This window comes from Hydra vulgaris, chromosome 07 (assembly GCF_038396675.1).
Source record: "Hydra vulgaris chromosome 07, alternate assembly HydraT2T_AEP".
Lineage (NCBI taxonomy): Eukaryota > Metazoa > Cnidaria > Hydrozoa > Anthoathecata > Hydridae > Hydra > Hydra vulgaris.
In genome coordinates this window covers 27807705-27820815 of record NC_088926.1, presented here as the reverse complement: position 1 = coordinate 27820815, position 13111 = coordinate 27807705, and the positions used below count along the sequence as shown (strand labels likewise).

General features: G+C 28.8%; 1 protein-coding gene across 2 annotated transcripts in view; it reads left to right on the top strand.

The window, feature by feature from the left end:
* LOC136082387 (fibroblast growth factor receptor 2-like) overlaps window positions 1-3553 on the top strand; it is a 261248-nt gene extending 257695 nt beyond the window's left edge. For both annotated transcript variants that reach the window (XM_065801557.1, XM_065801558.1), the window contains 6 exons: window positions 276-344; window positions 2170-2268; window positions 2630-2844; window positions 2940-2980; window positions 3072-3168; window positions 3263-3553. In XM_065801557.1, coding sequence (XP_065657629.1) covers window positions 276-344; window positions 2170-2268; window positions 2630-2844; window positions 2940-2980; window positions 3072-3168; window positions 3263-3455 — 714 coding nt within the window. In that variant the 3' untranslated portion in view covers window positions 3456-3553. The remainder of the gene's footprint in view (window positions 1-275; window positions 345-2169; window positions 2269-2629; window positions 2845-2939; window positions 2981-3071; window positions 3169-3262) is intronic.
* The last annotated feature ends 9558 nt before the right edge of the window (window positions 3554-13111 follow it).

The following is a 13111-nucleotide window of genomic DNA, read 5'->3' as shown; positions in this document are numbered from 1 at the left end:
CGTCTTATACGTATCTGCTCCATATTACGACTTTCTAATTAATTAACAATGTGTTGATTAAATTTAAAACACAGCTTTTACCGAAACAAACAGACATTCTTAAGATGATTTAAAACTCCAAAACATAAAGTTTAAGTTTGCTAAACTACTGTTTAATAAAATTTTTCTTAAATTTGGTTTTTTTTTAATGTTTTTTGCGGAAAATATGCAGTTGCAGTATTTGTAGGTAACTCTTGGTTTCAATGTATTAAAAATTTGATTGATTTTGTATTTAGCTAATTACTTCAAAAGTTTACAAGGAGTCAAGCATTAATTTCAATTCAAACTATCAAAACATGCCAGAGGTTTTTATTTCTTTTTTTTTTCATATTTATTGTGAAACTCGTGTTGTTATTTTTGTTATTATGTAAACATCATATGACAGTTGTTAAAACTCTAATAGCTTATTAGTCATAAACCCGTAAAAAACTCTGGGGACAAGTTGAGCCTGAAGCTCAAAACACTTACAGCAAACTTTTTGAGATCAATTAAAATACCATGTATGTACATATATATATTAATATATACATATATATATATATATATATATATATATATATATATATATATATATATATATATATATATATATATATATATATATATATATATATATATTAATATACACATATATATATATATATATATATATTTATATATATATATATATATATTTATATATTTATATATATATATATTTATATATATATATATATATATATATATATATATATATATATATATATATATATATATATATATATATTATTTATATATATATATATAAATTAGTAAAAACATATATGTATATATATATATATATATATATATATATATATATATATATATATATATATACATATATGTATATAAATGGTATTTGAATTGATCTCAAAAAGTTTGTTGTAAGTGTTTTGAGCTTCAGGCTCAACTTTTCTCCACATACCTTGAAAAATATATTTAATACCGCTATATTTCTTTTGTATTTTTATTCAGCACCGATTATATCTAGTGATAACATATCAGGCAAGTTAATAGCGTGGTGCAAATACAATTATTTCATGCAGGTGTTCACAGGTGATTCAGTTCATGTGGAATCCAATCACTAAGCTTTGAGATCATATTATGTAAATTGAATGCATCAAAGTTTCCTTGCTAAGCATTACATATTTAATATTAAATTGTCTTTGATTAGCTGCTTCAATTGTTACAAATTTAATTCTATTGGTCTGCTGGATCTGTATTGATCTTGCAACATTACTTTGCTATTTCAAAAGCGTTAAAAATTAAAAAATAAGAAAAACCCCTTTTGTAATGACAAAAAAAAGGAGTTTCTTATTACTTTTTTTCTTGCGTGCAGAAAAATGGCATCTGTAGTTCCAATTTTTAAAATCTCTAAAGAAACTTTTGGTCCTGTGTTGTTCCACTTCTGTGTTATTGATCTTCTTGAAAATCTTAGCTCTATACCGAGTTCGCTGATCACAAAGCTATATGCTAGTTGCTGATGACCTAACTATAAATTAGTTGCCGATGATACAAGCTACTATGCTACTAGCTACTACAAGATACTATGCTACTAGCTAATAGCGCAACTATATATATAACCAATTGCTAAGATAGCAACTGCTAAGATTGTAAATCCATACAAAGATGCATAAATCTTTAATGTGTCGTTTAGATAATATCTAAAGATGCATAGTAAATGTTGTTGAGCTTGTTCTAGCTGCTATGCTTGAGCTTCTGTCCCATGATTGTAAGAATGCATAACTTTTTCTTTTCTCTATATACTAATATGGTTGCTGTTTGTTGCAGTCGTCATCTTTTATTTATCCTATACTAACCAAACTTTAATCACGCGTGGCTCGTTAATTTGGTAGTGGGGGCAAATTTAGAATTACGCAGATGTATGCAAACTTTATTAGTCTAACAAATCTATAGCAAAAAAAAGTATCCGTTTTATGCATACCAACACTACTAACAGTTAGGCTACTTGTTCTTTGAAAATGGCATTGTGTATAAAAATGAAAAAAGTTTTGTTTCCTTAAAGCATTGGAAAATTACCACTTGGACATCAAGAATAAAAACATTTGCAAATAATTTTTGGGTTTTATTATTTATTTTTTTTTATAGAAAATAAATTCAAATTCAGAAGTGGTGTCAGTTGATGATAATGAAAGAGTAACACCAAATGACTTAATAAATTTTGCCTGGCAAGTGGCTTCAGGAATGGTATGAATTTGTTCAATATGCGTTCATTTTTTTTTTTTTATACATTATATACTACCGTTTTCTAGACTTAACTTTAAACCAAAGATTTAAAAATTCGACACGTCGGTCCACGTTTACAGTCATTGATGGTCCGTTTTTATGTAGTTTTGCTCACTTTAGTATTTTTATTATTGTCATGATTTTTATCAAAGCATTTTAATCAAAATACTTTTAAATCATAATATAGTGCAAAAATAAACATAAAAAGTAGTTAAATAAAAAATTGCATTTTTTAAAAAATTTAAAATCATTCGAATAATTGCGAACGGTAGTGCCTGTATATATTTATTTAGCTCTTTGTCTTTTATTTGAATTTCTATAGGAATATCTTTCTTCCATTAAACTGGTACATCGAGACCTTGCTGCTAGAAATATTTTAGTAGGCGCTGATAAAATAGTAAAAATATCTGATTTTGGTTTAACTCGTAAAGTTAATGCTGATTTAAACTATATGGGAAGCAATAATCGTCGTTTACCAATTAAATGGATGTCCGTTGAAGCAATATTTGATCGAACATTTACTACATATAGTGATGTGTAAATTTTAATTTAGAAAAATATTTTTTTATTAAATACATTGCAAATTTATTTTTGTTTTTTCGTAAAATGAATTTCGATTAAACGTTTTTTAGATGGGCGTACGGGATTGTTCTTTTTGAAATTGTAACGCTGGGTAAGTGTAAATAAATTGCGTTTTTTGTTTTGTTATTAAATCGATTCCTTTTTTTTTTTTTACTTTTGATCACTTTTGTATTTAATTATAGGAGGAACACCTTATCCTACAATAAGTAATCGCGAACTTCTTCCTCTTTTGAAAACTGGTTACAGGATGGAACGACCAGATAATTGTTCTCAATCCATGTAACAAAATTTTTTTAGTTTTGACGCTCTTGAAGAAAATATCGCAGTTGATTTTCTCTAAAGAAAGCTGAGTTTCAAGTTTTTAATTTTTTAGGTTTGACTGCATGCTAAAATGCTGGAATGAAGATCCGTTACAACGACCCACTTTTACAAAGTTATGTGAGTTGTTTGAGGAATTAATGTCTCAGAGTGGTAATTATTTTAGCTTAAAAATAGACGAGGAAAGTACTTATTATAAAGTACCATCATTCCACAGCAATTCAAATGACTTTAACGATCTCGTTTGAATGATTGAGTGACTTTTTTTTATAATAATTGAATAATTTAGGAAAATTATTAAAAGTTTTTGTTGCAGCATGAAAATATAAAATTCGGAAGCTTTGAATAATTTTTCACTTGTTTGTGAAACACGAGTGTCAACATTTACTAGTATATCTGTCACGACATGGAAAATTGGTAAATAGAAGCTTTTATAATATTTAATTTCTTTACGCGGCCATTTTTGTTTAACTTAATGCGCTATTTTGATTTTTTATTTAACTTAAGACTCTTCGAGGAAAAACTTTTGATCTTTTTTGAACTTTTTTTTTCATTAAAATGAAATACGTTGGATATAATAAAACACAAACAAATTTTTCTTATTTTGTGAAAAGAAAGATAAGATTTTTTTAAAAATTACAACTTTTTATTTTGCTTTTGTTTATAAGTAAAACTTACCTTTGCGAATTTTATGAACGATCGATCGTTCATAAAATCCGAAATTCTATTGGGGAATACGTTGGAATGAACTCAAAAAATTAAAATTATTTAATCTCAGCTCTCCCTTACCTTTCAACCATTATAATTTAAACGAAATAACATGTTACTATTGCTATGCCACTTCTTTAAACAATAAAATGAATGAACTAAATATTGCAACATTTAGTTACCACATAATAGCAATTACCGAATCATGGTTTAACACCATATCAGTTAACTCAATTAATAATTACTCTTTATACAGCAAAAACAGAGATAAAGATTGTGGTAGAGGCTTAGCTATATACAATAGTAATGACTTGACTCATTAGAAACTATTGACAAAGATTTATCCAAAGCAAAAAATGAACAAATCTGGGCTCAAATTACAATAAGCAATCATGAAACATTAATATTAGGATGTATTTACAGACCACCTAACTCAACAAATGAGGTCTCAATTGATATAATTAATTCAATACAAAAAGCTTGTAATCTAGTCAACATAAATAAAATTTTAAGCTGCTTTTTATGGGTGATTTTAACCATCCTGACATTATTTGGAGTAATAAAGAAAGCAGACTTAAAGGGTTTGGTGAACCCTGCAAAATTGCATTCAAATATCTTATTGACTCAAACTATTTACTAATTAAGAATAAAACCTAATTGGCTAACTAATGCTTTAAAAACCCAAATAAGAATGAAAAAAAGTATTTGGTGCTTATTTTCAGCCTCAAATAAACAAGATTTCATCAAAAAAAAATTCTCATCTCACTGTTAAGCATTGAAGAAGCTTATAAAAACCCAGAAAATTAATTACGAATCCAATTTGAACAAAAAAGTTAAACTAAATCCTAAATTAATATACGTATATGCAAATAGTAAAAGAAACAATCATCAAAAAATTCGTTCGCTCATTACAAAAGATTGGGTAACCTTAGTTGATAGACAAGAAATTTGCAATCAATTCAACCTCCATTTTTACAATGTATTTAACTCTGTCCAAAATAATAAAAAATATCCTCACTTTAAATCAAGAACAGAATCATTCTGCCCATTCAACACTGATTTTTTCGAGAGCTCAATTGTTAAAATAGAATTTGATTTGCAAAATGAATACAAACAAGCTGGTGCTGATGGCATATTTATTAAAAAACTGCTCAAATAGTTACTCAAAAATATTATCTATTATTTTTAAACGTTCAAGCAAATCAGGCTGCATTCCAATGAAATGGAAAGAAGCAAATCTATCACCATTATTCAAAAAAGGTAGCGGAACAAACCATCAAACTATAGACCCATTGCGCTCACGTTTGTAGTATGTAAAATTATGAAAAGAATAATAAAACAAGTAATCACAAAACATCTCATTGATAACTAATTGGTCTTTGACCAGCAACATGGGTTTGTTAGATATAAATCTTGCCTGTCAAACTTACTAGAGACATTGGACATTATAACTGAGTCGCTAAACTTCGGTGCCTCAGTTGATACAGTATTCCTCAATTTCGTTAAAGCCTTTGACCAAGTATCGCATGAGGCTCTTATCACAAAACTAAAAGCTTATGGTATCTAGGCAATCTTAGCAAGCAATCTTCTTAAATGGTGTAACTCATTTATTAAAGGAAGGATGCAGACATTGGATATTATAACTGTATATTGATAAGTAGTTATTGATAACTATCGTACTGATTGGTGCAATGTAGCAAGCGGAATTTGACAGGGTTCTAGTTTAGGACCACTATTTTTTGTTATATTTATTAATGGTATGCCAGAATTAATGACAAATTTCATTAAGCTTTTTGCAGATGATACAAAACTTATTGCGATCATAAAAAATCCATTAGATTGCATTTCATTTCAAAAAGAAATTGATTTGGAGATGATACCACACTGGTATCATCTCCAAGGTCCTGCAGGAGCAATTAAAAATAATCAACACCCCATCATCAAGCAAACCAAGATTAACATTTGCCAAAGAGAATTCTTCTTCACTATTAGAATCGTTACATATTGGAATCAACTACCAAAAGTAGTTGTCGAGGCTAATAACGTCTTCCAATTTAAAAATAGACTTGATAAACACTTATCATAGTGATGCCAATATTGAAAAACAATTGGACTGCCATAGTCTACAAACTATTTGTTAGATTCACAGAATATTAATCTTTAGCAGTTGTACCTATAATAAATAAATAAATAAAAATAAATAATAAATAAATAATAAATATGATACAATCTTTTTGTATCAATTAACAACTTGAGTGTAACTAGGTATTAACATCAATTTTAAAAGAAATGTAATAAATCGTTGTATTTTTTTTAATTATCAGTTGAGATGTATCTACTTAGAGAAGACTCAGTAACATTAACATGATATCAGTGATAAAAGAGACTTAGTAACATATTTTTAATTGAACATATTTCTAATTGGTTGAATAGTCCCTTGATTATCATAAAATTCTTTGCATTTGAGAATTCGTCTAATAGCGAATTCTCTTATGTGCTTGTTTTCATCTATTAACATAGCCCACAAAAAATTTTAAGGTGACAAAAATAGGTATTTCTGTGAAACACTGGATCGATGAGGCCTATAAGTTTGTCAGATAAGTAACGGGATTTTTTTAAGATTCTAAAGAAATAATTTGATCTGTAAATACAAGTTGGTTTCATTTTTAGTTTAAATCAGCTGACAGCGTATGATTTATTAACATAATGAGTGAAAGTTTTGAGATCTATGGGTCTATTGAGGATTCAAATAACTTTTTATTCTTGCTTTGCTCTTTTGATGTTTCGACTTTTACATTCTCGACACCCAGTGAGCACGCGTTGTCCGGAGGACATCTTGCGGACATCCATACGTTCGTAAGACATCCTTTTAGTAAATTAAATTAAAGCGTCGGGCTTTTTCTCTTTGTTGGGGAGAGAAATTAGACCAATATTATTCTTTTTCATAATGTTATTATATAATGAACTTCCACACAATTATATACAGCAATACATTCTTCTTACACCTTTTTTCATCTCTTTTGGTCTAATAATGCTAGAGTTGGAATAAGACATTTTTATTTAGAAGCGAAACTACGAATTTATTTGATTTAGATTTTTGTATTTAATGACCTCATTTTGAAGCTGAGAAAGCAGTTGCGCAATCGAATTAGAGAAATTTCAGTTAGAGAAATGTCTATTGATGATTTAATAATATACTTTTAATAAACTTTTTTGTATAATCCCTTTTTACCTTCTATATATTAAAGTAATTTTCAAATCTTATATTTATGTATTAGAGTTTTGTGCAATTTTTTTGGATATATTTTATGGAAACATACAGATTTAGATAATTTCAACGGACTTCTCTGTAAAGAAAAAATTTGTAATTATCTCGTTTATCTATTACCATTTATGCTAGCAACTCTCGACGACAAGACCTTATGGTCTTCTACGAGTGTCCGCGTTCTTTTATTTTTATCAACTATTTATTTTTATTTTTTTTTTTTTTTAATGCCATTTACTTTTTAAGTCTTATCTTTAAACTATTTATTTTGAAACAAAATTTTGTTTAAAATATAGTAAAGAGCAAACAAACAAACAAAAAAACACTAACCACTTAATCCTAACTAAAATATACACTTTAGTTAAGAATTTACCAATTTGAGCAAATGTTTGGAGAAATATACTTTGAATGCACTGGCGTCCAGTATTGCGCATTTATCAAACTTGTGAAAATAAAAAATCTCTGGCTATTAACATTCAAAGTTGAAAGAGGATACAGGTCAACAAGTTTAAACCCTCTGAGATAAAATCATGGCTTTCAAAACTGAAATATTTCTATCAAATCGGAAAAAAAAATTAAAAATAACTCCAATCGAGCACTGTTTAATCTTTAGTCAATGAACTCAAAGCTTTTTCAAAATTCTTTATTTTTCCCAGTGTAATGAAAAGAGACGGTATGTGCATTCCCAGAAGGAGTGCAACTTCCGTAAGATCTCTACAAATATTCCGGACATGTTTGCAGTAAATTATTATTTTAAGCATTCCTGCCATGGAATAATACTTCTTTCTATTTTCTTTCCTATTAGATGTGCAATCAGAATAGATTGCTTTAAATTGCCAAAATGTAGCAAGACGGCTTTAAGGTATCTCATGCTATAATTTATGAAAAGTCTCCACTCAAGTGTTAAATGCTCTAAGTCAAGCTCATAAAGCAGAACATAAATATATGTACCGAAACATATACTGTCTTCTTTTGCAAACTGAGAAACAATATACACGTCTAGTTCTAAAATGACACACATTGGTTTTAGGCAGTAAAAGGCTTCAAGGCTGAAGGCAGTGAAATCTTTTGAATCTTAAAACCCTAAAATCTCTGCTATTCTTTTGGGTAGTCAAAAGTCTTACAAGGTCGTTAATGTTGAGTTGAGTAAAAAATTGGGTTTATTTTTTTTCAACTTTGCCTTATCTGTGCTGTCATCAATTGTGGTTTTTGATTGGGTACAGGGTTCTCACCATCGGACGGTCTAAGTGCATTATAGCTGATTTGTTAATCGTGGTGGTTGATGCTATGTTGTTTATGCAGAAGTAACACTTTCTTGATTGACGTTGTATTTTTTTATTCATTTTGTTTTCAATTACTCGTATCTGCTTTACGTTTCCGTTTTAGGGAGACCTACTAGAAGGCGTAATACTAAGAGGTTCTAAAGATGTAAATTTTATTTTAATATTTCTTTTTCTTTTTGTATACTCAGGAGGCCTTAAAAATAGTTTATTAAATTTAATCAAAACGAAGCGAGCAATATCCCGATTGTATATTTTCAAATATATACTCAACTGAATGTTCTATAAGACATCAAGGCAAATTCTTCAATACGTTTCAATCTTTAAATTAAATCAAAAGTTATTTACTATTTGATTAAGAGCAGGTTCTATTTCGAGATCAATATTTTCAATTGCTTTTTTGAAAACAAGTATTTCAAACATTTTTTCCTTAGAAGTTACAACTGCCGTCGGCAATTTTTTTTGTTGTTGTTGTTTGTTTTCTTTTTTGGTGTGTGGGTAAAGAGGCGTTCCAAGAAGTTTTATTTGGTCTTATCACAGAGTGCCACGAAAAAGAATTTAACTAGGAAATTTTCGCCTTTTTCTTTTCCAATGCTGCTTTTCCAATATCTGGCTTTAAACGGATCTTTTGGTTTTAAGCCAGAACTCTAACCACTGCTGCTTATGATTTCGTAATACTAATTTCATTTATTTTAAAACCACCCAATAAAAAAATGGTTTTATTATTTCTGTAGAAAGTCTTTGAGAAATTACAGTTGGGTGGAAGTTGTTAAATTCCTGAATATCCGTATTGTAGTGACTGTAAACACAGCCGACAACAGTATTGACTTTTTAGGAAAAATGGTTTCCACAAACACAGACCCTTAATACTGGAGGTTATACAAAATTAAATTTTTCAAAGGTTTGTATTTTGGTTTATCAGAAATGTAAAGCTCCTTCAAAAGGTAACATAGTAGGAATATGTTTGTAAGCATTATCACCACGAAAACTTTAGTAGTTACACATGATGAACAATTGAAAAGACAAAGCTCAATTTTTGATATTTTCTGTGAAATTGTAAAGGTTATGACTTATTCTATCTTATATATAACATAAAACTTGTCACTTGGTAAAAATGTGGTTAGGAAAATCTTATAACTTTATACCAAAATGTTTGCGAATTATCCTCAAAAAAAAACCAATCAAATAGATTGTCCAATTTGTATCAAATTTCAGAATAGACAAGTAACAGTTATGAGCGTAGATATTATTATCACAAAATATTTAATTATAATAAGTTTAATTCATAAACGCTTCACAAATTTATTCTTTCAAAGCTGCCATTGTTCAAAGCTGCCCCCTTCTCCCCTAATGTTTTATTTACAAAAATACTTAACTTATAAAAGTTATTGATTTACCATTAAACACTGCATTTTTTGATAAAAATTCAGTTTATTCTACTTTGCCTGCTCTTATAACTAATTTTAAATAATTATTAATGTTATAATCCACAGCAATCGCTTAGGGCTAGGTCATGAAACTAGTCAAGCAAGCGTTGCATCATGCGTTGCCTGGAGAGCTAGGTCTTTAAACTAGCCAAGCAAGTAACTTGAATGATAAATGTTGCACTAATACTGAAATATTTTCTAATGTTCTTAATGTATAGTCTTTCAATTTTTTATTTTGAAATTTCAAAGTTATTTCAAGAGTCTTCCATAAAATTCATACTCAGGAAGGGGCTTACCCAAAAACGTACAAAGCGTACAAGGGAGGAAAAGGGGGATGTTAAAGACAAAGAGTGCGTATGCAATTTAGCTATCTCTCTGTCTATATCTCTCTAAATACTTAATGAAACAATTAGATGGTTGACAGACATTAACATAACTTAAAAGTAAGTCGATATTATCGCTTGCAGTATTTATCAATCATTTTTATTATTTTTTTTATTAAATAAAATAATTTAAAGTTAATAAAGCAATAAATAGAAAAAAAGCAAAAAAATAGCTTCAATATTATAAGAGCCAAAAAACAGCAACTAAGTCATTTATTAATATATCTACTGTATTATGCCATGTGCGTATCACTAAAATAATACAAGAGGAAACGGCAAATTAAGATCTCTAATGAGGCTAACACCATTACTTTCAACCATTCTCTATAACTTATTGAAAACAAATAAAGAATAAGGGAGAGATGTAATCTACTATTACCAGCATTGCAGGTCCGTAAAACTCTTTTGAGAATTTTACTCCTAGCGTAATCATAAATATAGTTGCAATTATTTAAGGTCAGGCCTTGTGAGAGGGGATGCAGTTAGTGCGGCGCACCAGGGCTCATAAGAGTTTAGGAGCTTATGATATATATATATATGTGTATATATATATATATATATATATATATATATATATATATATATATATATATATATATATATATATATATATATATATATATATATATATATATTATTCATAAGAAATTATTCTAATAGAAAGAAAGTCATTACACCGCAATTATAAAACTTGTCATTGGTTAGTGTTCGCTTATGCTAAAGCAATGTTAAATCGTATTAAATTTAAAAAGAACTTTATAAAATATGGGAATGTAAAATGAATGAATTAAATATAGATTTTTACTTATTTACTTTAGTTTATATATTTCTTTAACATCTTAGATTTTAAAGAATGTTATTAACAATAATATATCGATTTAACACGCAATTTTCAATTATTTCATTTTCAATTTTTTTTATATATATAGTAAAAATAATTTTTTTTTAATCGATTTTTCAACTTAACATTTTTAAGATTCTGCGAACAAGAAATATCAAAGTGCATAAATCGGGAGCATAAAAAAGAGAAGAAAAACCGAAACGCATATACACAATGAAAGAAAAGAAATTTAGACACTCTTTTAATTAGAAATAAAAAAGCAAATTTAAATTAAAAAAAAAAATTCTGTAAATTTGGAAAAAGTGAAAAACAAAAATGGCATTCATGAACAAAATATTTTTTTTTTATGGTTTTCTGGCTTGTATCGAGAAAGCATAAGGCTTCTTTATATTGCTTTCTTTACCTGTTATTTTGGAACAGTGTCTGTTCCAAGCTAGATATTGCATCCGAATCAATAACTTCATTCAAAACAATAACTTCAGTTGAAGACTGGCCAGCAAGTTCCAATTAACAGAAGTTATTTAACAGGATTCCAGATCATGAAAATAGTAATGGGCATAGAGAATGCTATTTAACGTGGCATGAATTAGAACGACGCCTTTCAATTCAAAATGGTATCAAATTTTGAGAAGAACTAATAATGTTATCCTTTCTTTAACAGAACGCAGCCTTGGTTTTCAGGGATCTTTGCAACGCATTGGTGACTCAAATAATGGAAACTTTTTAGGTCTTATAGATTTGCTTTCTAACTGGTACTCTATTCTAAAGAAGCTCGTTCAAAAGCAGTTAAGTCAAAAAAAAGGGCGAAAGACTACAAACACATTATCTCTCAAATGATTCCCGAAATGAGTTTATTACAGAATGTTCTAATCTTGTTAAGCAGCATGTTTTGGAAGAAAGACATTCCGCAAAGTACAACACCATAGTTGTAGATTCTACAACAGATTCATCACATGTTGAGCAAACAACATTTATTTTATGTTACCTAGTTCGTCGTGAATTGCGGTATGAAATTGTAGAACAATTTTTGAAATTTGTTGTTAGGACAAAAATAGTTCTGACACTGCTAAAATGATTACCAAAACGTTAGGAAGTAATGCTATTCCACTCGCTGTGGCTATTCCACTGGCTGATTTTTAAACTCAAAGCTATGACAATGCCTCAAATAAGTCAAGCAAATAGAAAGGCAGCACAAGCTATAACAAAAGAACAGTGTCCTACTGCTACGTTTTTTCCTTGCGGCTGCCACACACTTAACTTATGTGGTAATGATGCTGATGAATGTATTCCAGTATCTATAATCTACTTTGGAACTATGCAAACGTTATACACCTTATTCATTTGTTGTCCGAAGAAATGGGAAATATTTTAAAAGCGTATTGGTTGTTCGTATCTGGCACCAGGTGGTCAGATCGAATAGAGAGCGCTAAATCATTTGTACCTCACCTTCCAGGAGTAAAGCTGGCTTTGGAAGAATTGCTCCAGCTAAATTTTACTCCAAAAACTAGAAACGAGATTCGTGGAGCAATTTATTATATTAGTGTCTTTTCCTACAGTATAATGTCAGCTGTGTGGCAAATATTATTAATTCTTATTGACATTTACAACGAAGTCATTCAAACCATATATGATCTGGAAATTTCAAACAGGCCAAACAGAAACTTTATGGTGCCCAGGTCAATATTTGTTTCGTTCTCCAAACTTTGAATTCCTAGATATATTGAATTAACCATGAAAATCACTGTTTATCGTCCGTATGTTTACTATCACATTACAATTTGATAAAAACAATATTTATTTTTGTATTAATTATCGCAGCACATAAACACTCTATTTACAATGAATTTAAATAATTGAACCCACTTTTTGAGTGCCTTAACTAAATTCTTTTAATGATCTTTTAAATCAAGTTCTTCAAGAAGTTTCAAGGACTTCAGTGTATCTTTTGGTTGTTTTGACAAATGGCCGGACAGCCTCTACGCGCGCACTCCTTTTTTGGG